Raw genomic sequence first — 26,826 nt, 5'->3', positions numbered from 1 at the left:
TAATCTCAAGTGATCTTATAATGTAGTCCAAGTGATGTCTATATATATTCCAGCAGAAGGACAAAAATGATTTTTATGGATTTCACAGACAGATGGGCCTTTAGGTCCTAAGCTGAAGAACAACATTTGGTTGGCCTTGGGTTTTGATTTTGTCAGGCTAGGAGTTCTAATTGCAGGCCTGTAGCAACTGAGATCACATGATTAACACTGTGTCTGACGTTGGAATTAAGACAAAGAACAGACTCACAGCCTGTGCAATGAATAGACACAGACATGTTTACAGTTCTTTTTTCTTCTTCTAAACTACATATTGAGTATGATGAAATTCCTAAAAAGCCATTGTATGGTATGCAAAGTACAGAGCCATTTACCAGTGTTATTATATGGTATCGAAAGTGGTAGTGTTTATACTAGTGTTGCATCAAAGTTAAAATTCTATTATTGTAATAATCCTGCCTCGTACCTCAGGTTATAAAGTTACCCATCATTTCTTTTCAACAAAAATCAAGCAAATCTTAAGTGAGAATAAAAACTATTAAAATAAAAATTTAAAAAAAAAAAAAAAAAAGTTTTGTACCGATGACTCCAACTGTATAAGCTTCCATTGCAGTCTGAAAAGAAAGAAGAAAAAAAAAACGATTTTTAATCTTTTTATATTTTGCAGCAAATAATTCTTCATTCCTTGAATTCTTCAATAACTTTGGTAAAACATTCTTTAAATCATGTATTTTATACAGAATTAAATTTGTAAAAAATAACAATAAATCATTCCAATTTGTACCTTTGAAATTTTATAAAATTCTATGATATCATGATGAAGTCAAAGTTAAGGAAAGGATGTCCATAAAAAAAAAATGAGAGAGGCATGAAATCAATAACCTAAACACACATTCCAGCCTAAGATCAAGGTATATATGTTTAGCAAAAGTTATAGCCATTGGCTTAGAATGAGTGCTTTATGCCAAACTTAAGGTTGAATATGATTAAATTTGTGGTGGTGGTGAGAGGGATTATCTTAATGAAATTTTAATGAACAAAAAAAAAAAAAAAAGAACCTTTTTTTCTTTACTAAGTTTTTTATTTTTTTCAGCTACTTTAAGTTAGGTTACTATTTTTGCTGACAGGCAATTTATTTTTCCATGAAAGAAATGTTGGTGTTTTTTGAATTTAGTGTGCACTTTATTGTGTATATCTATACATATGTGACACTATATTCGACTGAGAAGTAGGAAAATAAAAAAAGATAAATGACAAAAGAAAAGGAAGTAGATTTAATGCAGTCAAAGAGAAGTAAGGGTAGTTGAAAACTTTAGTGAATTAAATACTGTAGGAAGTTTTTCCCTATCATGAAATTGTGGTTCTGTCTATTTAGTTCATGGTCCAAATCTGAATTCCTTTTTATTGATTTTTTATTTAAAAGAAAAATCTAGCTCAATTTCTAAAGTGTTATGAATTATTAAGAGTAAAGATGTTAGTTGATGAAATTAATCTTATATGAACAGTCAAAGTTGAACTTCAGTGTAATTTTTGCTTGTTTTTTTTTTTTGTTAGGGGTAAATCGGATTCTACCCAACATATAGGCTAGCTTCATCTAATGATTACTGCTTTGTTATTAATTTTAATTTACCACAAGATGACATTACATTTGTACAGATTTTTCACTTGTTCAAAGCCTATATTTTTAGTCAGATACCAGAAATTGACCTATAGATCCAATAGCACACAAATGTTTTAATTTCCAATGAACTTTGAATGGCAATAATTTAGTGGCTAATTGTACTAACAAAATAAATTTTGTGCCATTGTTTGTTTGGAAAATATTTATGTTCTGATATTAAAAGTTTTTTTTTCTTTTCTTTTTCTCTCTATAGATATGAAAATAAATTTTTATTACAGATACTTAGTGGTATCTGTGTCATCAGTTAAAACAGGAAAAATTCTTGACTGGGACAATTTTTATTTTTGTCTCAATCCAAAGAGCAAATTTATGAAAAATTAGAAATTCCTCCTTATTAAAAAATGATTTTGCATCTTACATTGTTCTTGTGGGCAGTAAGTCGACTTTGAATTTTAAACAGGTCCAATCTAAGAAATCTACCTTTTTTATTTTTACTAGTAGTAATTTATATATATCTATAAATATAAAAACGAAAATGTTTGTGTGTGTGTGTGTTTTCGTGTATGTCCAAGAACGGCTTTTTTCCAAGAACCGATCGGTCGCCTCACAACTTCTTAAAACTTTTTATATCGCACCTAAATGATAATATCTACAAGTTAACAACCGGGGTTAACTGTCTATTTAATTTACCCGACTTTCAAAAAGATAAATATTCAATAATTTTCGATCGCCGCATGTGCATTAAGCTTTTTCGTATAAAAAAAAGAAGCCAACAGACTCGCGGTAAATAAAACACTGTCCCGCACTCAAAGTTCACATCATTAACTTGACAACAAATGGGCACCTGCCAAGTCGCACGTTTTTTTTTTCACACTTTATTATTTTCCAACAGTGCGTCAAGGCTTCGTTTTTTTTTAAAACAACCAACGATTTCTGTTTTCATTTACCCAAAAACACACACACCTACAAACACCCGGGCAACGCCGGGTACTCCCCCCCCCCCGCTAGTCTATATATACGTAACTCGGGGGGGGGGGGAGTTTACTATGTCTTAGAAGTGTTTATATATCCCCTAGATCATAATATGTGCAATTTGCGAACGCGCGTTGCGTCTAGATTTATTTACGTCAATTTTTACAAAATTCTTGCTATTTCAGCCAGTCTTGTGTTCGTTCAGCTTTTTTGTATAAAACAGAAACTAATTCAAAGCTAAGGCACTGTTTCCGGCAATCGCACAGTGGAACGTCCAGTAGCAATCAGTTTTGATCAATGTGGGGCCAAACTCCTTATATCAGACAATTGCTATTCAATTTGGACAATCCCCTTTTTATGGGGAGCTGGTCCCCCCCCCCTCCCAACATCTTGGGGAAACAACCAGCCAAAGTTGGGTAAACAAACCCAAAAGCTGCCCTGCAGTAAAATTTAACTCTGCTACTTCTATTTGACCTCATTAATGAGGTCAAATAGAAGTAGCGGAGTTAACTTTTATTGCGGGCACGTGTCAATTCTGTTTTTAATACTTAAATAAATTCATAAGTGTCTAAGTTACTCTTTCCTGCTGGCTGAGCGGGTAACGTGTCAGGTTTTTTACACACTTTATTTTCCACCTTCACCTCAAGGCTTCGGGTTCGATCCTAACTACTTACCAAAACTGTTTTTTTTTTTAAGTCCCCCCCCCCCCCAACACAAACACCCGGGCAACAATTTTTTTTAAAGAAGTTTTAACATTGTTTTTTTTTTATATATATAATATTTAAACAGAGTTATTACTTTGCTTATTCTTTTGTTTTGATCCTCCCTCCCGCTCAACACACACACCTCTAAACACCCGGGCAACGCCGGGTACCCCCGTTAGTCTAATATACAAAGTAAAGTCAGTCTCTTCCTCGATTTTTATCATTTATAATATTCTTCTTACAAAGTCACTATATAATTCTCATTCGTTAGATCTTTTGGTGGGTTGTTAAGATAAAGTATAATTTGATTTAATTCCTTCTAGAAAATTCTTTGACTGGGTTAGAATTATTGTCATATTTTTATTGTCACTAAAAAGACTATTCGTCAATACAGAATTACTTCTTTTGTTTGGAACAGTAAAATAGTATAATTAAAAAAAAATTATAAATAAAAACACTAACAATAAATGCCATGTAGGTATAGCTATTACTATATAATACTTATACTATTTAGATTTTAAAGAAGATGAGGTTTTCAAGGCATCGTGAATTAAATGTTTTCAGGATTTTCGATGCGCAATGTTTAAAGAATTCAATAATATAAAAAAAAAAATTAAAACCTGCTTTTAAAATCAATTTGTAAATTGGTAAAACCCATTTAGTAATTCTCTAATAGAATAATAATTATAATAAGAAGTAGTTTAGTGTTTGCATTGACTAGCACCACATCAAATAGTTGAGAAGGGTCTAAGAGAATAGGAAGACCGAGAAAAGAAACCACTAACCAGATCTCCACTGGATGGGTGCAAAGGAGACGTGGACCTTGGGGAGGCTTATTGCTACCCAAATTCCAGTGAAGACTAGTGGTCATTGCTAGCAAGAAGTCAATAGCAAACAGCTGTTGCAATAATGCAAATTCATTTGCAAAGATTATCAAAATAGGTGGAGAGTACTGGAAACCTGGGGAGACTTGTCACCCAAACTCCAAGAAGCAGCACTGGTTGTTGCAGTGATTAATCTCTAATGATGAGATGTGAGAACTAATAATAATACATATTGTGCCTGTTTCAATATCTATATGCATAAATAGCCATTCCTTGTGTGCAACAACAAAGGAAGTAATCCAGTATATATTCAAGCAAATGAAACAAGGAAGAAAACAATATAACAAAAAAAAGAGGAAATAAGTTTACCAGCAGAACAATGAAGAGGAGGTTGTCCAATTCACAGAAAAGGAATCTTACAGAATTGTTTATCAAGGTGTGGCAGATGACTAGAACAAAGAACCAAATATACTCGTGCTGGTCAAAAAAATAGAACATCATGTTTTTTGGCGCTAAATTCTTATTGTGGACAATCTGTGAGATGTAATTGGTGCTAAAATATCCCTATCATGCTAAACTAACTGAAATAGTTGTTTTACGACATAATTTTTTTTTTCATATCAACTGCAATGTCGATTTTTGAATATTTCGTGTTTCAAAATAATAGAACAATGCAGGTAAGTAAACAAAATAGTTTTTTTATTAACACAAATACAAATAAAATTAATCAATATTTAGTAGCAGCACCTTTTGCCTTGATAACGGCATCAATTCGCCGGGGCATGGAATCAACAAGCTTCTCGCAATCATGTGTAGACACTGAATCCCATGTGTTCTGGATTGCAATCTTCATGGCTGCAAGGGTAGTAGGTTTTTCTTTTCGGAGCTTCCTCTTCATCTGGTCCCATAAGGCTTCAATAACGTTCAAATCTGGCGAGTTTGCCGGCCATTCAAGAACAGGGATTGATCGTTCTCGCAGCCAGGAAGACGTGGTCTTGGCAGAGTGTGCCGGTGCCAAGTCATGTTGAAAAATGATGTCTGTAGCCTCCCTGTCAAACTGGTTATCCAACACTGGCAATAAATTAGCTTCCAGTATATATTTGTATACTTTTGCGTTTACAGTTCCTTTGATGAAGCATAAATTACCAACACCTTTAGCACTCATACAGCCCCAAACCATGCAAGACTGCGGGAACTTCACAGACTTCTTAACGCATTCTTAGTTATACCGTTCCCCGTGGTTCTTCGCCAAACACGTGGCCCTTGGTCGCTGAAGGAGATACAAAATTGAGACTCATCTGAAAATATCACACGCCGCCATTCGTCTGCAGTCCAGGTTTGGTGAGCAGTTGCCCATCGCAGCTTCTTCAACATCTGCTTCTTGTTAAGGAGCGGTTTGGTGGCAGCTATACGATTTCGGTATCCTAGTTGCCGGAACCTTCGGTAGGTAGTACTTCTCAAAACGTCAGCACCAGAAGCCTGTTTCCACGCTTCAGTGATGTGACTTGTTGATTGGAATCGACTTTTCTTTGCCACCTTGTCCAATGCCCGCTCGTCTTTCGGTGGTGCCTTTCTTTCGTCCGCATTTCTTGCGATTGCTGTTGGAAACACCCTCAGTACCTTTCCGGAGCACTTTGGTCACCACTGATCTTGAACATCCTACCTTGATTACAATTTCCATGTGCGTCTTTCCTTCTGCCCGCAAATCAAAGATACGCTGCTTCTCAGGCAACGATATGTCTTTAAAGCGACCCATAATGATAAAGTATTATTAAATCGCTTTCAAAATCTTTTTAAACATGTAAAGCTCGCATAGAGCGAGAGCTTCTTTTTTTCTGACTTGGCAAAAAACAAATGGCGGCCTCCAATGTTTCAACTTGTAACCAGACTCAGGAAAAGTCACCCTCATTGGTATCTTTGCAAGAGGAGTCCATGCTACTATCATGATGTTTAAGGGGGGTAACTGGTTGGTCCTCTACAAAACAATAGTTGCATTTTTTTTTAGTTTAAGATTATTCAACGACAAAATGTTCTATTAAATTGAAACGTTGACTTTTCTAATGTGACAATAAAGTACTCATTGTCTGCCATATGCACCTCCTCAAATTATTAAAAATAGTTGCAATTGTTATTTACATAAGATATCTCGCCTGTACAATTTACAAGTCGAAAATTATCCCAAACGGAATGATTTTACAGTTTTATACATATGTTCTATTTTTTTGACCAGTACGAGTAAAGGTCAATGAATTTTGCAACAGTTAGGGATGGTTTGTGGGCAGTCTTCAGTTTGTAATGGTTGATGACAGAGTTAAGGACAGTTGCGAATTGGACACAATAAGAATGCAGATTTTTTTCAGAGTAGATAGGGAAATGAATTAATCAACTGATGATGAAGAGGCCTTGGCAGATGACTAAGATGTGGATCTTAGCATTCAGAGGTTTGATGGTGTCACACACACACTGCAAAATGTGTTGGAGTTTAAATTTTTTTGTGCTTTATTTTTTTATACTTGTGAACACAGGTGCATCCCCTTGACCATCGTTAATAGGAGAAATGATGACACGGCCAGAAGAAAAAAACGAAGGGGAAGACCAAATCACACAATGTTGGAGTTGGCGATCTTGTCGAGTAGGGGACCACCTGGTCTTATCACACTTCCATTAAGATTTGAAATATTTTTTTCTACACAATGAAATATCTGCATGACATAAAAAATTAGAATTGTATTTCTTGACCGAAGAGTTTTTTTTTGTTTTTTTCAAAAAGCACCAAAAATCATAAAAGACAACTTGTTTTATTTGTGAATTTTAAAAGAAAGGAATGAAAAGCAATTTTTAACTTACAAAAGCCATGAGGAGGATGTAATTTGTGGGTGTTTCCCTTTGCTTAAACATCAAAGCAAACATGATAAGCAATGTTCCAAACATGGCCACCATTAACATCCAGCTACTGAAGAAGATAAGACAAGTACAGGATTGTGATAATTTTGTTTGCATATTATATGTCAGTTTAGAGATTAGATGCAAATCATAAAAAAAAAAAATCAACTATTTTAAAATTATTTTTTTTTTAATTTGTGTTAACTGTTTATATATATTCTATATAAGATGTTTCATTTACATGTAAAGTGATAGAGCATTGTTATTGTTGTAATTTGAACAATCTTACATGGTTGATAAAATAAACAAATTTTACTATCAATATTTTATTTGCAAATACAGGTTTTGTACAATAAATTTTACTTGTTTGTTGATTTTGAAAGAATATATAAAAGGATATAAATAATAAACTTTATCATGTTATACAACAAGAATAAAACAAAATTAGAATTCAACAAAAAATAAAAAGGAAAAAGCAAATCAACAGATGTACAAACAGAAAGTGTTGCATTGATTCGCCTTTCTTTTCAATATTATTATCGACAGTTGATGTTAAATTTGCTATTGTAGTAACTAATAAGTTACTTGTAGCAATTTTTTTTTGTTCGGCAGAGTACATACTTGCTTTTAAATTGTCTGTCATTGGAATAAATCTTTCTCTTAAGAGTACTCTACTGAATCTCAACTGGAGTTAAGTCACGGCTCTTTAGTGGCCAGTCCATGTACGAATCCTTTTTTCTTGTAACCATGTTTTGAAGTATGACTTGGGGTGTTGTCTCGCATAAATATCAACAATTTCCATTTGGCTAAGGTTGATTATACAATCACTCAAAGAGATTTTACTTTAGAAAATCACAGTAACTTTCAGTTCATTTTCATTCCCTCCAAAACCAGCATTGTACAAAGGTTGAAAAATGGAGTTCTGCCAACAGCATTACAAATTTGCCAAGACTGCTGCAAAGAAGGTGGGTTCTCTCTACCATGCCAGAAAATTACTTACGTCTGAAAGTATCGTGTACCTCTATAAGGCCACCATTTGTCCATGTATGGAGTATTGCTGTCACATTTGGGCTGGTGCATCTGCTGCTTGTCTCCCACTCCTGGACAAGGTTCAAAAGAGAGTCGCCAATCTGATAGATCCTGAACTGTCATCTAAGCTTCAGCCTATGTCCCATCGACAAAATGTTGCATCCCTCTGCCTGATCTACAAATACTTTAATGGTGGCTGCTCTGACGAACTGCAAGCACTTGTACCTCCTCGACGTGACTACCCCCGACAAACCCGACAAGCAACTAAGTCCCACCCCTTTACAGTAGAGATCCCTAGGTGTAAGAAAGCCTTTTATTCCAATAGTTTCTTCCCCAGAACTGCAAGTCTTTGGAACTCCCTTCCGGGATACTGCTTTCCCAACTGTACTGATATGCAGAAGTTCAAGTGTAATGTGAACAAACATCTTTCTACTCATCTACCTTCATAATGCCCCCAAATTGTCCCCGATAGTAGCCCCCTACTTCAAAGTGGCACTTGCCTTGTTTGGGGTGAAGATTGAATAAAAAAAAAAAAAAAAATTGATTTTTTTTTTCATTTAGCTTATAGTAATTTTATTAACTTCGGTGAATAGAACTGTATAAAAGAAGTTCAAGCTCATTTGAATTATGCCAATATTATCAGTGGTTCAAAAGTTATAAGAATTTTAAGTGACAAAATTTGTTTTTCCTTGAATAAATCTAATTTATAAAACCCACTATGTCTGTCTGTCTCCATTTGTTCGAAGTAAATCTCCTTCGAGACGCGAGGTTATAAAGTGATGTGAGGCAGATCAAATGATTTCATTTTTTGTAGACCATTCTTTTATGGGTTTTCAGCTAGTAAAAACAGTTCATAAGGGGCCAAAATTGAAAAAAAAATTGTTGGAACTTGGCAGGTATAAGTCAACTTAAAGTGCTCTTGTACACATGTGCAAATATACATTTATGTTAAAGTTGGTTTATTTTTTAACTATTTCTTATTCATCTGATGATAGCTCAAATGGTAACAAATAAGGCTGAAGCACTAAATGTTTTGGTTTCGATTCTAGATGATGGCAGTAAAGTCAGTTTTTTTTTTAAACTTTTGGAATCACTACCATATATTGGGTACAATATAATAATTGATAGAAAATTCTCTTTATATATTGAATTCTGCATGAATTAAAATATCATATTTAAGTGTATTTTATGACCTGCAACCTACTAATATTTCGTTAAAATTTGAGCCAAAATATAAATCTCATCATTTTAAGAAATTTGATAATTTCTCTACCATTTATTCATTTTTGAAGCTATACTCATGAAATTTGATACTCTTATCTAAAATTATGTACCCTTTCTGATTATGCAGTTAGATTTTCTGTATCTCTTTACTTTAAGCTATGAATTATAAATAGAGATGTGTAGATTTCAAAGTGAAAGTGATGATCGGTAGTTGTAGTGTTGGAAAGTTCCCCTGCTTAGTTTATGAAAAGAAAATTGGTGCAATTCAATTTTTTTTTTATGGAGTCTGTAAGCATTAGGTACACAAGCGCAGCGGTTGAGAGAGAATAACCAGTTTATGTGCAAGAAGCGTAAAACAATGGAGATGGCTAAGAATTCAGATGTGGAGTAAGTATAGCTGAATAGTGAAGCTATTGAGGTTGTCAAGAAGTTTTACCTTGGTGATATCATTGGAGCACATGGTAGAGAAGATGTTAGTGTGGTTGCAAGAATTAAGAGTGAATGAAATAAATTCAGAAAACTTCTGCCATTACTAACCAGCAGAGTATTACCACTGCTGATAAAGGGAAGAATCTATCAAGTATAGTGATGCATGGAAGCTAAACCTGGCCAGTGAGGGTTGAGAACATACATTGTATGGAGAGAAAGGATATGAAAATTATATGATGAATGTGTAATAGGAGTCTTGAAGACAGGCTTAGGAAGATTAAATCTGGACAGTATAGGATGTGTGCAGAACATGAGACTTTGACGGTATGATTATGTTGCAAGAATGGCGCACAGTATTTGGGTTAGAAAATGTAAAACAAGGTAACAAATTCAGTTCGTAGGGGAGGGCCAAGGAAAACACAAGAAATGATAAAAACGGACTTAAGAGAAAGGTAAATAAAGATCTAGCCAGAGATAGGTTGGTTTGGAAATCAATTTCTTATAGCATGCAAGTATGTAAACTGGACATTAAACCGATGATGATGAAAGAGGTCGTAGTGAAGAACGAGAACTACATTAAGATTTAAATAAATTTTATATTGTTTTATTGATTTTTTTATGACCTGAAATTTTTGACAAACTTATATTCCTGTAAATGTTTTAAAATTTAAAAACAAAAGTTTTATTTCAAAATCTTTCAAAGGAGAATTGATAGTTTGTACTATTTGGACTATTATTCTCATCTTTACTGTTATTTTCACACTTCACATTGAATAAAGGCAGTTCTAAGTGATAATCTTCTAGAGGCTTAAGTTTCAATTTTTACTAAAAATGATAATATCCAAGAATAACTTAATATCTTTACCTAGTCAGGGCTAATAGAATGAGAATAATCTACCACTGGAGATTAAATAAAATTCTATGTAGATTCCAGTGTTTTAAAAGATACAACTGAAGAAGATCAAAGGTTAAATCAGCAGAAGCAATATGTAAATAACAACCAAAACGAGAAGAGTAGTCTTGTGATACTATCAGTATCACCCCCCCCCAAACACACTGTCAAGTGTTGAGATATAGGGGAAAAGAGGAAAAAAAGTATGACAAAAGAAATGGGAAATGGGCTTATCAGTAAAACAATGGAGAGGAAATTGTTCACCAGGTTAGACAAAGAAAGCTAAATGGGATTGTTAGTCAGGGTATGGCAAATAAAAGACGGGTAGATATATTTAGAGTTAATTGTTTGAAGTGTGGCCGTGAATTTTGCAAAAGTCTTTACGACAGTCTTGGGTGTGACGGTTAAGGATAGTTGCCAGTTACAGACAGTTGCGAGTTTGCCTTAGTGGAAGGCAGATCGTGGATGAGGAAATTAACTGATCAACTCACTGGCGAATACGGTATGGACAGATGTAGATGTGGACCTTAGCATGTAGAGGGTTAATGGTGTCTCTCACTCACACTCAGAGAATGCAACTAATATTTACAGAAAGTGTAGCAGCTTGCTTTTTTTTTTGAGTTTATGTTCTATTTTTTTTATGTTTGTGAACTCGTGTGCGCCCCCTTGACAGCCACCAATGTGAAAGATGATGACACAGCCAGAAGAAAAGACAAAGTAAAAGACCAAAGAAAACGTTGAGGTAAACGTTATTGTCAAGGGTGGAATACGTAGCATCACAGTCAGTTTAAAAACCTTCCTTTTCAATTATCAATTTGACTACATCTTTCTATTACAAGTGACCATTCACCACTCACAACATTAACGAATCAGCTAAAAATCTCTACTCTTACAAGGTTCACAATCATAATGGTTTAGTCTTTAATAACACTTAAAAAAATAAAAAAAATAAATACAATACTCAACAAATGAATTTAAAAAAAAAAAAAAAAAAAAAAAAATGATGGTACATACTTTTTCTGGACAAACATTTTGGTCGGTTCATGAAGGATGAAAAATGCTCCAGTCAGCGTTGTGATCAGGAGTTGTGTTGATAGAATGCCATACACTTTTCGCAGGAATCCTAAAATTTAGAAAGACAAGATATTGGATTAATTTTATTTTATTGCGGACTATTATCCTCATCTTTTCTTAGTTGTTTCCCAACGTTTCGGCCAACTATTCCTCTGGCCTTCGTCAGGTGGTAACCGCGACAGAGAGGAACCCTGAATCTCCTGACTGCATTCACTGCAATTATTGCCTTCCATGGTTGTTGTAGTCTCACCACATTTTTGGCCAAGTAAGCCTCTGGCCGGCTTTGGGTAAGATTGAAACCGCTATCATCAGATAATTCTCACCTGGAACCGTATTCCATGAATGAATTCCAATTAAAATAATAAGATATTAGATATTTTTTAAAGTAGAAGGATTTAATAATTACAAGAAACTCTTTCAACTACTAGTTGTCATGGCTAATGACACATTAGCTAAAAGTACTTAGTTCAAACTCCTTGGTTTAACATTCATAACCAATATGAATTGGCACAAATACATTGAGGTCATTGCCAAGAACATGGGCTCTCTCTACCATGCTAGAAGATTACTCACACCTAAAAGTATCTTGTATCTCTACAAGGGCACTCTTGCTTATCCACAGAGTACTGTTGGCGCATCTGTTACTAGTCTCTTGCTCTTAGACAGGGTTCAAAAAAAGTCACCAACCTAATAGGTCCCTCACAAGCAACCAAACTGTCCCATCGCTAAAATGTTGGATCTGTGTTTGTTTTATAAGTATTTTAATGGAATGTGTTCCAACGAACTCAAAGAACTTGTACCCCCTTAACGTAAATAATCCCAATTAACCCAAGAAGCAGCAAAAACCCACCCTTACACTGTGGAGATCCCTAGATGCCAGAAAACCTATTCAAATAGTTTCTTTCCTCAAACTGCTAGACTTTGGAATTCCCTCCCTGATCACTGAATCTCTGACTTCACTGACATTCAGAAATTCAAGTGTAATGTGAACAGATATCTTGCTGCTCAACTCCTTACATAGTATCCCTGTAAATTTGCTCCAAAATAGTAACCCTTTATGTCAAAGTGGCTCTGTAACTTGTTTGGTACTTCTGCACTTCAGTGCATGTTTTTCCATGATTCTCGCTCGGCAACATCCATCGAATGGGATCATAATGAGCAAGCAAAAAAGAGATGCGAGCTAACAGTAAAAATTGGAAGAAAAAAAGAAAGGAAAAAAGTTTAAAAGGAAAAGAAAAGAAGGCAGCATACCATTGTGCTTCTTCAAGCATAAAAAAGAAAAAAAAAAAAAAAAAGCCAAAGAAAATGCATCAATCCAGGCTGGAAATAATTTGTAAATCTACAGAAACCATCCTCGCATTTTGTCAGGAAAACCAGCTGCTGGCAATGGAGAGGAGGTGCAAAACATGTCGTCGAAAGTGCATCATGAAAAAAACGGAGCGTAACCAATGGTTTCAGCTGGAGGTGCAGTAATGGTCACTGTAGACATTGAACCTCCTTGTGCCATGGCACCTTTTTGGAAAAGTCCCATGTCCGGCTACCTATGATTATACAATTTATATATTTGTAGGCATACAAAGTGGCTACACACAAAAACCAATGGTGAGAATGTGATATCGAGTCAGATCACACTCACCGACAAGAAAACTTCCTGAAGAATATTTCCTTAGGAATCCCCAGCAGATCGGAGGCCCAGGGCACACAGTGGAAGTTGACAAGTTCATTTTAATAGACGGAAACAATGTCAGGAGGGTTGTCGAACTGCTCTGGGTCTTCGGAGGATACAACTCTACTGAGAAGGAGGGTTTTCTTATCACAGTCCCAAATAAAGCGAAATAAAAGAGAGTGTGGAACCAACTGCAATCTGTTTTACAGTTATTTTAGTGACTTTAAGTGGAGACAAAAATTCGGAAAAAATTTTTTTGTCTATCATAAAGCATATAGAGGAAAGCTACCCGGTTCAAGAACTTCCTCCTTCTACATTCTCTAACAACCTTTCTCAGCCTACTTTGCCATTGTCGGCTACTTTACTTCAACCGGTAGAAAATACTATCCTTAAGGAAATAGTCTATCCTCAGGAAACCACATGTTGCCCAAAAAAGTATAAGCCTAACCTATAATAAATAACAAATGTTAATACAAAAAATTTTTTAAAAACAAAAACCATGAAATCACAGTTATTTCCAGGAAAATCTTTATTTTTGCTGAAAAATTCATGAAAAAAAAAAAAAAATTTTTTTTAAATGCCGTCGTCAGTTGCCCCAAACTTTTCTTTGGATAAAAAAAAAAAAAAAAAATTTTTGTTAAAACAAAAAGTACACCTGTTTCATTGAAAACAAATATTTAACAAAAAATATTTATATACCCCCAAAGCAAACAAATGTGTAAATACTTTTTCATTAATTTAATGAATACAATACCAAATTAACTTTCCATACACAAACAAAACAAAAAAATATATTTGTTCACTAATTCAAAGAAACAAAACTTTTATTACTCCCACCAAAACAAAAACAGAAATAAGCACAGTTGCCATAAAAAAATAGTAAAATGTATGAAATTATTATGTTAGGTTTTATTTCCTTTTTTTTTTTTTTTTTTTACTTCCGTTCGCTTGTTATAATCCGCCAGTTTCTGCTGTTCGCCGGGCGTTGCTGAGCGAGACACACTGAAAAACAGACACTAAAGTGCAGAAGTACTACTTGTTTGTGGTGAATTAAGAAAAAAAAAAAATCAACAGAGAGATAAGTGATGAAAAATATTGCTGTGTTTGTTATGCTCTCTCTAACATGAAGCCAACTTTTATAAAATACAGGAAGAGTCGCATATTAAGTTTAGATGTTTCATGCAGAGTTAAAATTTAACTCCTGTGAGTTAAGGAATCAACATTTGATTATTCGTGATTTTTACATTTTAAATTCACTTTCATTTAAAATTCTCAATGGCCAAGAGGAAGAACTCTAGTTTATAAAGTCATGGTTAGCTTTGTTGACTGGGTTTGAATCTCCGGACCAGCAGTATCCTGCACCAATGATTGTGTAAGCATGAAACACTAGTGTCTGTAGGTGGAAAAAAAATATAGTTTTTATATATATACTTAAGAATAAAGTAATGCAATAGATCTGCTGGTATGGAAATCTAGTGATTATTGGTCTTATAAAATATTATTGGCTGTAATATAATTATGATTTTCTATGTCTATTGTTTTTAGCAAATTAGGTATAAACCATTATAATATTTGCTAATATTTTCTCCTCTGAGGAGATGGGTAGACATAGAAAACCTATAGGTCAAGAAGATATACTTATTGAAATGTATTCTTTGTCTTGCATATAATAAAAATTCTAGATTTAAAATTTAACCATTTCACGTCATAAAATTTAAATTACTAAATTTTGAGATATCTCTATACAAATAAAATGAACTCATTTTTTCCCGTCGGATTTTGACATTAATAGGATTAAAAATCAAGATATTTCATGCAAATATAATATGCACAAACGGCAGAACAATATCTGAGGTGTGTTATAGGCTTATTATTTCTCAAATTCCTCGATAATCTTAGATTTCTATACTTTTTCTGCTGAGAAGTCACGGCCAAAATCAGTTAAGATCAATGGAAGTGGTAAAATATTTTCTCTCTAATAAATTCCTCCTCCCCCTGCCACCACTTAACACCGTTTGGGGATCGTTCACAAGGAACAGTTGAGAAGAGAACACCGGTTTGGCTTCGTAGTTCTTTCATGTGAAGTTATTTAAAATCACTAAACTAAGCTGCAGTGCTCTGTGGCGTAGTGGTTAGCGTGCTGGACAATTCACATTATATTTTCGCGTTTGCGCCTACCTACCGTAGTCGTTTTTTTTTTTTTTTTTCTAAACAACTGGAATGGACTTTTCTTGGTGGCCGAACTGTTAACGTTGCAGATGTTTTTTTTTGTTTTTTTTTTCACACTTTATTTTCCTACTTTTACTCATGAGTCCGGGTTTGATCCTTCCTACTTACCTACCATAACATTTTTTAAAACTCACCCCCCCCCCCCGTCCCGGAAACAAACACTCGGGCAACGCCGGGTACCCCCGCTAGTATATATATATATATATATATATATATATATATATATATATATATATATATTGTGAACTTTACTATTTAGGACATGTTCTCCTAAAACTGTACCCCACCCCAATAAAAAGGGAAAAAATTAAAATCAGAAACTAATGTTTTTGTCACAGAGTGTATAAATACTCAAAGGCTGATTGAGATGTCTTTAGATTTTCCATCTCTAAAATTTAGAGGAATTTATTTTCAGAATATTTTTGTGTTACTTCCAATATCTTTGATTGATTAATCACTGTGATTTTTCTCTCACAGTAAGAAATGGGACACAAGGGTTGGAAAGTGATATTGAAAAATCAACAACTCCTGTAAAAGATGCCTGGGCAGACAGTCGGCATTCCCCAGTATAGGTGCTTCAAGCGATTAGCAATAAACTAACCCCTTCTCAAAGAGAGAAGGCAAAACCTGGGAAGGTGGACCTCTTAGAATTGTACAGGACCAGCGTTAAACCACAGTCAACAGGGAAAAGGTTATTATAAGGATGATCAAAACTATTGATTTTGAGTCTCCAAGGGGGGGAAAAAAATTTCTGATATTTAAAGTTTTATACCCTCCATTAACAAAGAACAAACATCAGCCATAGTACAGTTTTGAGTGGTCTATTGCCATTGTTCACAAAACCTACCATTCCAATAGTTGTCAAAAGAAGATGGCTTAAAACCAAATTTGTCTTTAGAATTGCCCACAACCTACCACAAATGTGTTATAGGAAATGCCAAAAAATACTATCCCTAATTTGTTAAGTTGAGATTTTGTTTTAGAAATTTTTAGAGAATAACAAACTACGTAGGATTTCTATTCTATCTTCTATTAATAGGCCAGAGCCGATTTCCTTTTGGCAAAGAGATTTGCTTCAAATTCCACCCTTTATGACCAAGGCCATCTACTTCCAGAATTTCCCCCTATGACTAAAAATACTAAGTTATATTCCTTTTTTTTTTTTTTTTTTTTTTTTTATTACATTTTCACCCCAAACAAGGCAAATTGCCACTTTGGTGTAGGGGGCTACTATCAGGGGCAACAACTACTGGGGTACTATGTAGGGATTTGGGCAGCAAGGTGTCGGTTCACGTTACACTTGAACTTCTGCACGTCAGTACTGTTGGGGAAGCAGGGACCTGGAATGGAATTCCAGAGTCTTGCGGTTCTGGGGAAGAAACTATTGGAGTAAAAAGATCTTTTACATCTAGGGACCTCTACAGTGTGGGGGGTGGGATCTAGTAGCCTGTCGGGTTTGTCGAGGGTGCTCGCGTCGTGGGGGCACAAGTGATTGCAGTTCATCAGAGCATTCACCACTAAAATACTTGTAGAACAGGCAGAGGGATGCAACATTTCGTCGATGGGACAGAGGCTGAAGCTTAGATGCCAGTTCAGGGCCTATCAGATTTGCGACTCTCTTTTGAACCTTGTCAAGGAGCGAGAGACTAGTAGCAGTCTGTCTGTAATGTTGCCAAACTTAACATTGATGCCAGCAAGGCAGTTGATCCTGACAACATTCCAACCATTGACCTAGGAATCTACTGCTGGAAACAAACTTGCTAGGTATGGAATATCTGGCAATATCGTCTTGACCATCAAATCTTTTCTAAGTAGCTGTTGATGGGCAGAAGTCTGAAGCACATTTGTTCTTTTTGTGGTCATGTTCACCTAAACCAAGGCATATTGCAATGTAAACATAAGGGGCTACTATTTAAGACCATGGTCAGAAGAGATGAGTGAGATGTTGGTTTACATTACATTTAAACTTCTGCATGTTAATACAATTAGGGAAGCAGTTAACGGTGGAGGAGAAATCCTTTACGACTAAGACAATTTTTATTTTTGTACCTTTTCTCCACGTTAAAAAACGACCCTGGTGTCTAACTCTGTCCCGTGGGGAGGCATAGTAAATAGGTACATAATAATAGTATCCAATATTTGTAGCCTATAGCAATAGTGTTTTTTTTTTACTAATAACACAATAGCAGTTGTTCAACTTGATGAATTTTCATAATTTTTGGATATGTTACTATTTTTGACAACAAAGTTATATTGCTTTTGCGTACAATGATATACTGAAAAGAAATTGATAATGCAATTAAAAAGATGTTGACTATTGCAAGTACTATTTCAAAACAGACAACATGGCCACCAATACGTCATGTGACTTGTGTATGTGTAAATATGACATTGGGAAAAATGAAACAAAATATGTTTTAATAGTTTTTCCATCTTGCTTCAATTTTGACTTATACTTTGTTTTAGATTAAAAAACTGAGACAGGACAACTTTATTTTTCCGACATTTAGATAAAAAAATTTTTTTTTACTTGGGAGTCACCACTTATCAGGCCTAAAGACCACTAGAGGATCAAGGTTAATGAATGTAAGGTGGTAGTGTAGTAATCATTAATGATGTAAATTGGTTAGAACTTGATAATTTATGCGGACGGCTCAACAAGAACTTGTTTACATTGGATTTGAAGGCTACTATGTTGTGTTCAACTAGGAAGCAGGCCAGTAAAACAAGGTTTTTTGGGTTTTTTTTTTTTTTTTTTACACGGTGGTCACCACTTCTCAAGGCCCGGAAGCTACTCAGGAATAAGGGTTATTGCAAGTACAGTACGTTAGTGTGGAGATTTGATGAAGTGTTTACTTAAGGGGCGGTTCATTAGGAATTTGTTAACGTTGGACTTGAACACATCCAAGTTGTAGTCCAGTGGGAAGCAGGCAGACGGAACAGAGTTCCACAGGCGTGCAGTTCTAAGAAAGAAGCTTTGTTCATGGAATCCACGTTTTGATTTAGGCACAGATAAAGAGTGGGGGAAATTTTTCACAGTGGATTCAGCTAGACGGGTGTTTTTCGTGAAAGATTGGCGAGGAGGGACCAGAGATTGGAGCTCAGACGAGCACCTACCATGGAAATAACGATAAAACAAGGATAGACTCGCAACGTCTCTTCTGTGAGAGAGAGGTTGCAGGGTAGAGAAAAGAGCATCCCCACTAAGCCACGAAGTCTATTTTGTACTCTGTCAAGGCAGGATAGGCTGTTTTTAGCAGCACCTGCCCAGATATGGCAGCAGTATTCCATCCTTGGACATACTTGGCTTTTATATAGATAGAGAATTGCATCAGTAGTGAGATATCTTCTGGAGCGGTAGAAGGATCCCACCATCTTTCCAGCGACCTTGGCAACAGACTTGATGTAAGTGTTCAATTTCAGATCAGGAGTAAAGGTCAAACCCAGAAGCTTGTCAAAACACGGGGCTTCTCCTAGACGAGAGCCATCCATTTCAATTGATGCCAGATGGGGATCAGAGCGTTGATGATGTAAGGATAGGAGTTTGGTTTTAGATGCATTAAAGGTAACCAGCCACGTCTTCCCCCACTGAACCATGCGCTCGAGATCAGAGGAGAGAGAATCAGAGAGAACTTTGTCATTTACAGCCTTTGATGTGTTGCCGTAGATGGTCGTGTCATCAGCACAGATGTCAACGAATGATTTAAGTATGTGTTTAGGGAGGTCATTGATGTAGATCAGGAAGAGAGTTGGGCCCAGGATTGACCCTTGAGGGACTCCAGCATTAATACTGCAGGCCTCTGATTTTTGTCCATCGACCACTACTCTTATGAGCCTATCGGAGAGAAATGATTTAATGATTGAGAAAACATTTCCAGTTATACCGTAGCTGGAAATCTTGTGAAGTAGACCCTTATGCCATACCTTGTCGAAGGCCTTTGATATGTCAAGAGCAATTGCCCTAGAAAGGAAGCCTTTGTCAAGAGATTCACTAATACTGTGAGATATAACCATTAGCACATCTGCTGTAGATCTTGCAGAATGGAAACCATATTGTGTGTCACTAAGAAGGTTGTTTCTGCTGAGGTGGTTGACTATTTCTCTATTTAATATGGATTCCAGCAACTTACTCATAACACACAGGAGACATTGGTCTGTACTGAGAGGGAGATGACTTATCACCTGAATTCTTAAATACAGGGCAAACTGATGAGGTTTTCCAGGGAGTCGGAAAGCACTTCTCCTTAAGGCAACGCTTAAACAGTTTCCTAAGTATGGAAGCAAGTTCTGGTTGAAGCTTTTTTAACACTATAATTGGGATGCCGTCAGGGCCAGTTGCTTTACTGGAATCAAGGTTCTTGATTAGCTTGGCGACCTCATGCACAGATAGCGTGTTCTGTGTTATGGGAGGAAATATGGGGAGTTGATGACCTTCGTCGCATAGGGTAGAATTAGCTGCAAAGTTCTTTGCAAATAGTTTGGCCTTGTCTGATGCTGACGAGATGACCTCTGGTCAATTGATAATGATTGGGATAGAACGCACACTTCTGTTCAGGATCCTATTTGTTATTTGCCAAAACTGGTGGGATCCAAGCCGCTGATCAGCTACTTTGGATTGACAGACTGGGCATATAGCTCTCTTGCATTTTTTATTACTCTTTTACAGTGGTTGTTAGCGTTCCTGAAAGCAGCTTTAGTCTCAGTGCATCTATTACGTTGGTAGTTATGGAAAAAGTGATTTCTGTGCGCAATAGTAGCAGCACATTCTGGGGAAGTTTTTGTTGGAATTTTTTAGATGGTATGAATTGGTCTATGCCTACAATTAACCATTCGGTCAGATCTGATACTATAGAGGACACATCCTTTTTAAACATGGAATGCAGAGGTAAATCAGATATGAATGTACGGAAACTATCCCAGTCAGCCATAGAGTATCGGTATACAGTACGGTGGAGGGGTACGTCTGGGGACTTATTACATCTCATTTTTATCTTAACTGATACGACGGAGTGGTCGGAGGATCATAGAGGAGAATGAACGGAACATGAACATAGCTCAGGGGAAGTTGAGAGAAAAAGGTCTAGGAGGCTTGCATATTGACCAGGTGTATCGGGTACACTGGTGGGTTCGCGAACAATCTGAGTGAGGTCATAAGCAATGGCAAAATCATGACAAAACCTCCCCTCATCGTCTGTCTTATTTGAATGGGTCAGCCATTCCACGTTATGGATGTTGAAGTCACCACAGATGTGGATGTTAGCCGAGGAATGTGCAGACAGGATGTGGTCTATTTTCTCAGATATGCTCTTAAAGATAGTAATTCCGCTGTTGTGGGGCCAATAGAGGGCAAATATAAATGCAGTGGTGTTAGCAAGTGCAACCCGGAAGCACATATAGGGTAAATTAGGATCTTCTCTAGAGATAGCCCTGCCACTCGGGAAGCTATTTTTAATGTAGGCACATATTCCATGCCCATGGCGATCGTGGGGGTCAGATTCAGCTGTTAAGTTAGAGTATCCGTTAATTATGAACTCATCTAGGGAAGTGGTCAGCCCTATTCCAGTTTCGTTTAGAAATAAAACAGTGTTCCATAGGTGGGCAGTTCTAGGAAAGAAACTTTGTTCATGGAATCTGCATTTAGATTTAGGCATAGATATAGAGTATATAATAGTTGTAGTTAGTTGATTCTGTTTTGTGAAAGTTTGGCAAGGGGGTGGGAACCATAGATTGTAGTTCAGTCAAGCACACACCATGAAAATAACAATAGAGCAGAGACAGGCTCGCAATGTCTCTTCTGTAGGAAAGAGGTTGCAGTGAAGAGCAAAGGGCATCACTTAGTAGGTTTCGAAGCCAGTTTTGAACTCTCTCAAAATTAGGGTGTATTGAGCAGTTCCTGCCCAGATGTGGCAACAGTACTTTATTTTAGGATGTACTTGGCTCTTATACAGATAGAGGATTGCATCGGTAATGAAATACCTGCTCGAACAGTAGAGTGATCCAACAATTTTGCCAGTGATCTTGGCAACAGATTTGATGTATGTGAACCTTTTCATATCAGGCGTGAAGGTCAGTCCAAGAAGCTTGTAAAGACATTAAGCTTCCCCAAGATGAGAGCCATTCATTTCGATTGAAGTCTGATGGGGATCAAAGCAATTATGATGAAAGAAGAGAAGCTTGGTTTTTTATGCATTAAAATTAACCAGCCATGTTTTTCCCCATTGCACCATGTTCTCAAGATCAGAAGAGAGAATGAGAAAGATCTTGGTGATTGTTGGCCTTTCAAGTGTTGTCATAGATTGTGGTGTCGGTCGTCTGCATAAATGCCTACGAATGATCTAAGAATGTAGTCATTGATGAAGATCAGGAAGAGAGTTGGTCCAGGATGGAATCTTGAGAGACACCAGTGTTAATACTATGAGTTTCTGATTTCTGCCCATCAACAACTACTCTTATAAGCCTTTCAGAGAGAAAGGATTTAATAATTGAGAAGACATTCTCAACTAATTTATAGCTGGCGATCTTATGAAGTAGACCTTTATGCCATACTCTATCAAAAAAGCCTTTGATATATCAAGAGCCATTGCTCTAGAATCAAAGCCCCTGTCGAGAGATTCCCTAATCCTGTGTGATATAACAGTACATCAGCTGTAGATCTCACAGAACAGAAACCATATTGCATGTCAATGAGCAGGTTATTTTTGCTGAGGTGACTGACCACTTCTGTTTCTCATGGATTCCAGCAACTTACTCATAATACACAGGAGACTGTAATGAGAAGGAGAGGACAGATTTCCGGAATTTTTAAATAAGGGCAGACTGATGAAGTTTTCTAGGGTGTTGAGAAGTATTTCTCCTTAAGACAAGGCTTAAGCAGCTTTGTAAGTATGAGAGCTAGTTCCGATTGAAGCTTTTTGAGCACTATGATTGGAATGCCATCAGAGCCAATTGCTTTACTGGAATCAAGGTTTTCGATAAGTTTGGCAACACCATGTATAGATATTTGTATGTTGTATAGTGTTTTCAGTTACAGAAGAAAATACAGGGACAGGCAGCCCAGATCGCAATGAGTAGAATTTGCTGCAAAGTGCTTGGCAAAGAGATTTGCTTTGTCAGATGCTGACGAAATTACCTCAGGTCCATTGATGATGATAGAGGGTACACTTCTGTTCAGGACCCTGGTTGTTATTCATCAAAACTGCTGGGAACCTAGCTGCTGCTCAGCTACTTTAAACTTTTAATGATTTCATTGTTATTTTATGTCACTAAATCTAATATTGAGTTGATTGAGAGAAAAAAATCTGTAGGCATTAAAAAATCTTTTTATGTTAAATATTATTACATGAGAAGTCATTTTGAGTTAATATTTATTTTATTTCAAACATCTAAACACAAGAAATATACCATTTAAATATGTAAACATTACTAAAAAAAAATGGGCATACTTAATTGTCATCGAAAATAGTAATATATCCAAAAATTACGAAACTTCGAGTAGAACAACCGATAGTGTTTTTAGTATAAAAAGTTTATCATTATAGACAACAAACAAGTAATCTACAATTTTCATTCCGAGTTATGTCCCCTCTTCAGTTTACTTTAAAATGTCTAAGAAAAACGCAATTTTATCACAGCCTATATCTATTTTACCCAATTTTCTGTAAAAATTACTTTTACTCAATGACTTTTTATAATTTTTAGATATATTACTATTTTCGACATGAAAATAAAGTATGTGATGTGTTTGTTTAAAAAAAAACGATCTGTCGACTCCATTTTAACAAGTACCAAAAAAAAAAAAAAATTAACGCTTCTACAGAATTGGGATAAGATTTTGTAGCCGATAAATGAAATTTTCAGATAAAAAACAATCGTTTCAACTGATTTTTTTTTTGTCAATTTTAATAAGTAATAATAGTAGCTTCCAAATTATTCAGTCGGAATTACCTGAATATTACTGAATTGTTAAACAAATTAACTTTAATCATATTAGCAGGTGAAAAACTGTGGTCATCTTGTTTAAATCGAAACGGAAAATTACCTCCCTTTTGGATTATGTTTTACGATCGTTTTCACCAAATTCTATTATTTATTATTTTAATAAATAATTTTCTACCTTATCGATTTTCGTAATTTTGGGATATAATCACCTTAAAAATATGAGGAGTATGTTGATACCATTGTTTTCATGTAAAATTCAGTATTACGATATCCGAAATTTCGTCCCAATAGTGCAGAAGCATCAAATTAACTAATGCGGACATCTTGTAAACGCTTCCTATCGAAACTAACAGCCTTGACCTTCTCGAGCAAAAAGACAAAACGGCCTCATTTGAAACAGGGCTGACGTACACGAGTGAGGCCCCCATAGTGAAATACACATCGGCTCCAATATTGTACGCAATGTGTTCTAGGGATCTCTCATCAATCTGAAAAGAAAGGAAAGAATTTTGGCGTGTGTGGCCTTGTTTTTTTTATTATTATTTTGGCTTGGACTTTGCGCTTTTCGGATTATTTTATTATTATGTTTTTTGTTTTTTTTGCTGGAGATTATAGTCATAGGTAATTATTAACAGGAAAATTGGTGCAAGATCAGATTAGCACTTGTAGCGATAAACAAAAATAAACAAAAACCTTGTTTGTCAAACCAAATTTATATTTCAATGTCATCGCTGTTTTTTCTCATATCGAAAAACCGTGAAATTTTATTTTGTGCTAGTGCACTTATTGATCTGCGCTATTTTTTTAAATAGTTTTACAATATGTTTTTATTAAATTGTTAGGGGTAAGTACAGAATAGGAACACAACACCCTCCTGTCCCCATGTTAAGAATGGCCTTCTAAATAACATTATTTCAGCACAGATCAATAATAAATATTTTCTTAAATAAAAAAAAAATACTCTATGAGAACACGACTGTTTTTGTTTTAATAATCATTTTTTATTAAAAAATAATTAAAAATTTCAATTGTTCAAAACATGTTTTTTCCCCAAAGCTTATTGGGATTTTTTTGATTTTTTTTTTTTTAATTACTATATTTTTCATGAACATGCTCTAAAAATGTTTCAAAATTATCTAGTATTTTTTCGCTTTTCAGGTTTCATTTCTAGTGCTCTCTCTCTGCTCTGCTGCTGATCTCGATATGTATTTTCAGTGTTTACCGCCCCAAGTGCTGAGCACTTGAAGTGCTCATCTGGACTTGCACCAATTTTCCTGTTAATGATTACCTATAATTATAATCTCCAGAAAAAAAAAACATAAAACAATCCAAAAAGCGCAAAGTTCAAGCCATAATAATAATAAAAACAAGGCCACACACGCCAAAAAATCTTTCATTTCTTTTCTAATTAATAAAAGCTACCAAGAACACGCTCCTGCGACGCTGGCTGCGTACAACATCGCTATGGGGTGCCTTTCACTCGTGTACGTCCGCCATAAAATAAAGTTGTTTAATTTATTATTTCTGATACACAATAAGTGGTTGTGTGGCTTCAGATTTTATTGTTGCTTCAAGTTTTCAATTTTGGCTTGGCTCATATTCCGTTTTGTCTTCTCGCTCGAGAAGGTCAAGGCTGTTCGTTTCAATAAGAAGTTTCTACAAGACGGCCATGTTAGTTAATTTTAAAGCAATATTTACATATCGAAATCGTTTATTTCTCGTGTTTAAATGTTTAAAATAAAATAAATATTAACTCTAAATGATTTCTAATAATATTTAACATTAAAAAAAAAAAAAAAAAATTTTAATGCCCACACAGATTTTTTTTTCTCGCAATCAGCTCAATGCTAGATTTTCTTTTTGGACTCAAAAAATGTTCAGATCGATAATAAAAAATAATATATATATATATATATATATATATATATATATATATATATATATATATATATATATATATATATATATATTAATGATTTCATTGTTATCAATAACTTTACTTTTCGGCTTAAAAAAAAGGGGGGGTTGTATTACTGTACACATAGATTCGAAAAAGTTGTCAAAAAACAAATATATAACAAATATTATCAAAGGCAAGATAAGTTACTTTTCTACCAAGCTGGATATATTTTTTGTTTTTATTCAATGTAACATGTTTATTCAGCTCGAAAAACATACATTGTTTACCGATGTATTGGAAAATTCAAAATGGCGCCCGACACTCTTTAACATGGTAAGTTTGGGAAAAGGTGTTATAAATAATAAACTAGATAAAATACTATTTAAAAAACACCGAATATATGTCAACTTATGTCACGGTAACATATAATGAGGGAATTTCTAACAGTATTTTGTGTAGTTTATTATTTATAACATCTTTTCTTGAACTTACCGTGTTAAAGAGAGTGTCGGACGCCATTTTGAATTTTCCAATACATCGGTAAAAACTGTATGCTTTTCGAGCTGAATAAACATGTTACATTGAATAAAAACACGAAGAATATATCCAGCTTGGTAGAAAAGTAACTTATATTGCCTTTAATAACATTTATTTGTTATATATTTGTTTGTTTTTTTTACAACTTTTTCGAATCTATGTGTACAGTAATACAAACACCAAGGATCGTTTTTTAACGTGGAGAAAAGGAACAAATTTTTTAAATTGTCTCAGTCGTGAAGGATTTCAAAGAGAACACGAAATTAAAGTGTAGCATCTGAAGAACAGATACTACACTTTGAGATATAAGGCCAAAGCGAAACGTTGTAAAAATGGCACTCATTGATGAGAACAGTAGTCCGAGGATTCCAAATAATACGAATAACCAATCCTCATCTCAAAAAATTAAAAAATGTCATGGAGAAAAAAAACCTTTAAAATGGGCGTTTTAAACTTTAAACTATCCTTTTTTTTTTTTAAATACATAATTCACGACAAACATTATCAATCTCATAACTAAATTATTTAAGGAACAGAAATATAAGCATTTTAAAAGAAACTTCCATGTTTTAATTAATGACTCACTCACCCATGCGAATATAAATATGTGCTGTGGCAACATTCGATCCATACATGAAATCATCGACAATTGATCCTTTATGATCCGTCGAAGGGTCCGATTTAAACGGACTCCCAACTGTCGTCATTCTGACTGCGATTGAGAAATAATTAAGAGAACAAAAATAAGCAACGAGTTGTCTGGTATATTACGACTTCTAATACGGACACGAAACAATGAAACTATTCTTCCTCCTTTATCAAAAATGTGAGAGAGCGTCACTTCTCGAAAAGGGAGGTCACTCTGAACGACTTCTCAAATCTTCAAGGAAACAAAAACTTTAAATTT

At 35.1% G+C, this 26,826-nt stretch overlaps 1 protein-coding gene across 1 annotated transcript in view; it reads right to left on the bottom strand.

The window, feature by feature from the left end:
* LOC145292833 (protein lifeguard 4-like) overlaps nt 1–26,798 on the bottom strand; it is a 36,001-nt gene extending 9,203 nt beyond the window's left edge. The window contains exons 1-4 of the mRNA XM_080138879.1: nt 26,509–26,798; nt 11,590–11,698; nt 6,966–7,071; nt 578–611 (exon numbers count right to left, since the gene is read on the bottom strand). Coding sequence (XP_079995005.1) covers nt 578–611; nt 6,966–7,071; nt 11,590–11,698; nt 26,509–26,626 — 367 coding nt within the window. The 5' untranslated portion in view covers nt 26,627–26,798. The remainder of the gene's footprint in view (nt 1–577; nt 612–6,965; nt 7,072–11,589; nt 11,699–26,508) is intronic.
* Between the last annotated feature and the right edge of the window lie 28 nt (nt 26,799–26,826).

Source organism: Euprymna scolopes, chromosome 2, assembly GCF_053919585.1.
Source record: "Euprymna scolopes isolate OS-2025 chromosome 2, ASM5391958v1, whole genome shotgun sequence".
Classification (NCBI taxonomy): Eukaryota; Metazoa; Mollusca; class Cephalopoda; order Sepiida; family Sepiolidae; genus Euprymna; species Euprymna scolopes.
This window is presented reverse-complemented; position numbering and strand designations above follow the sequence as displayed.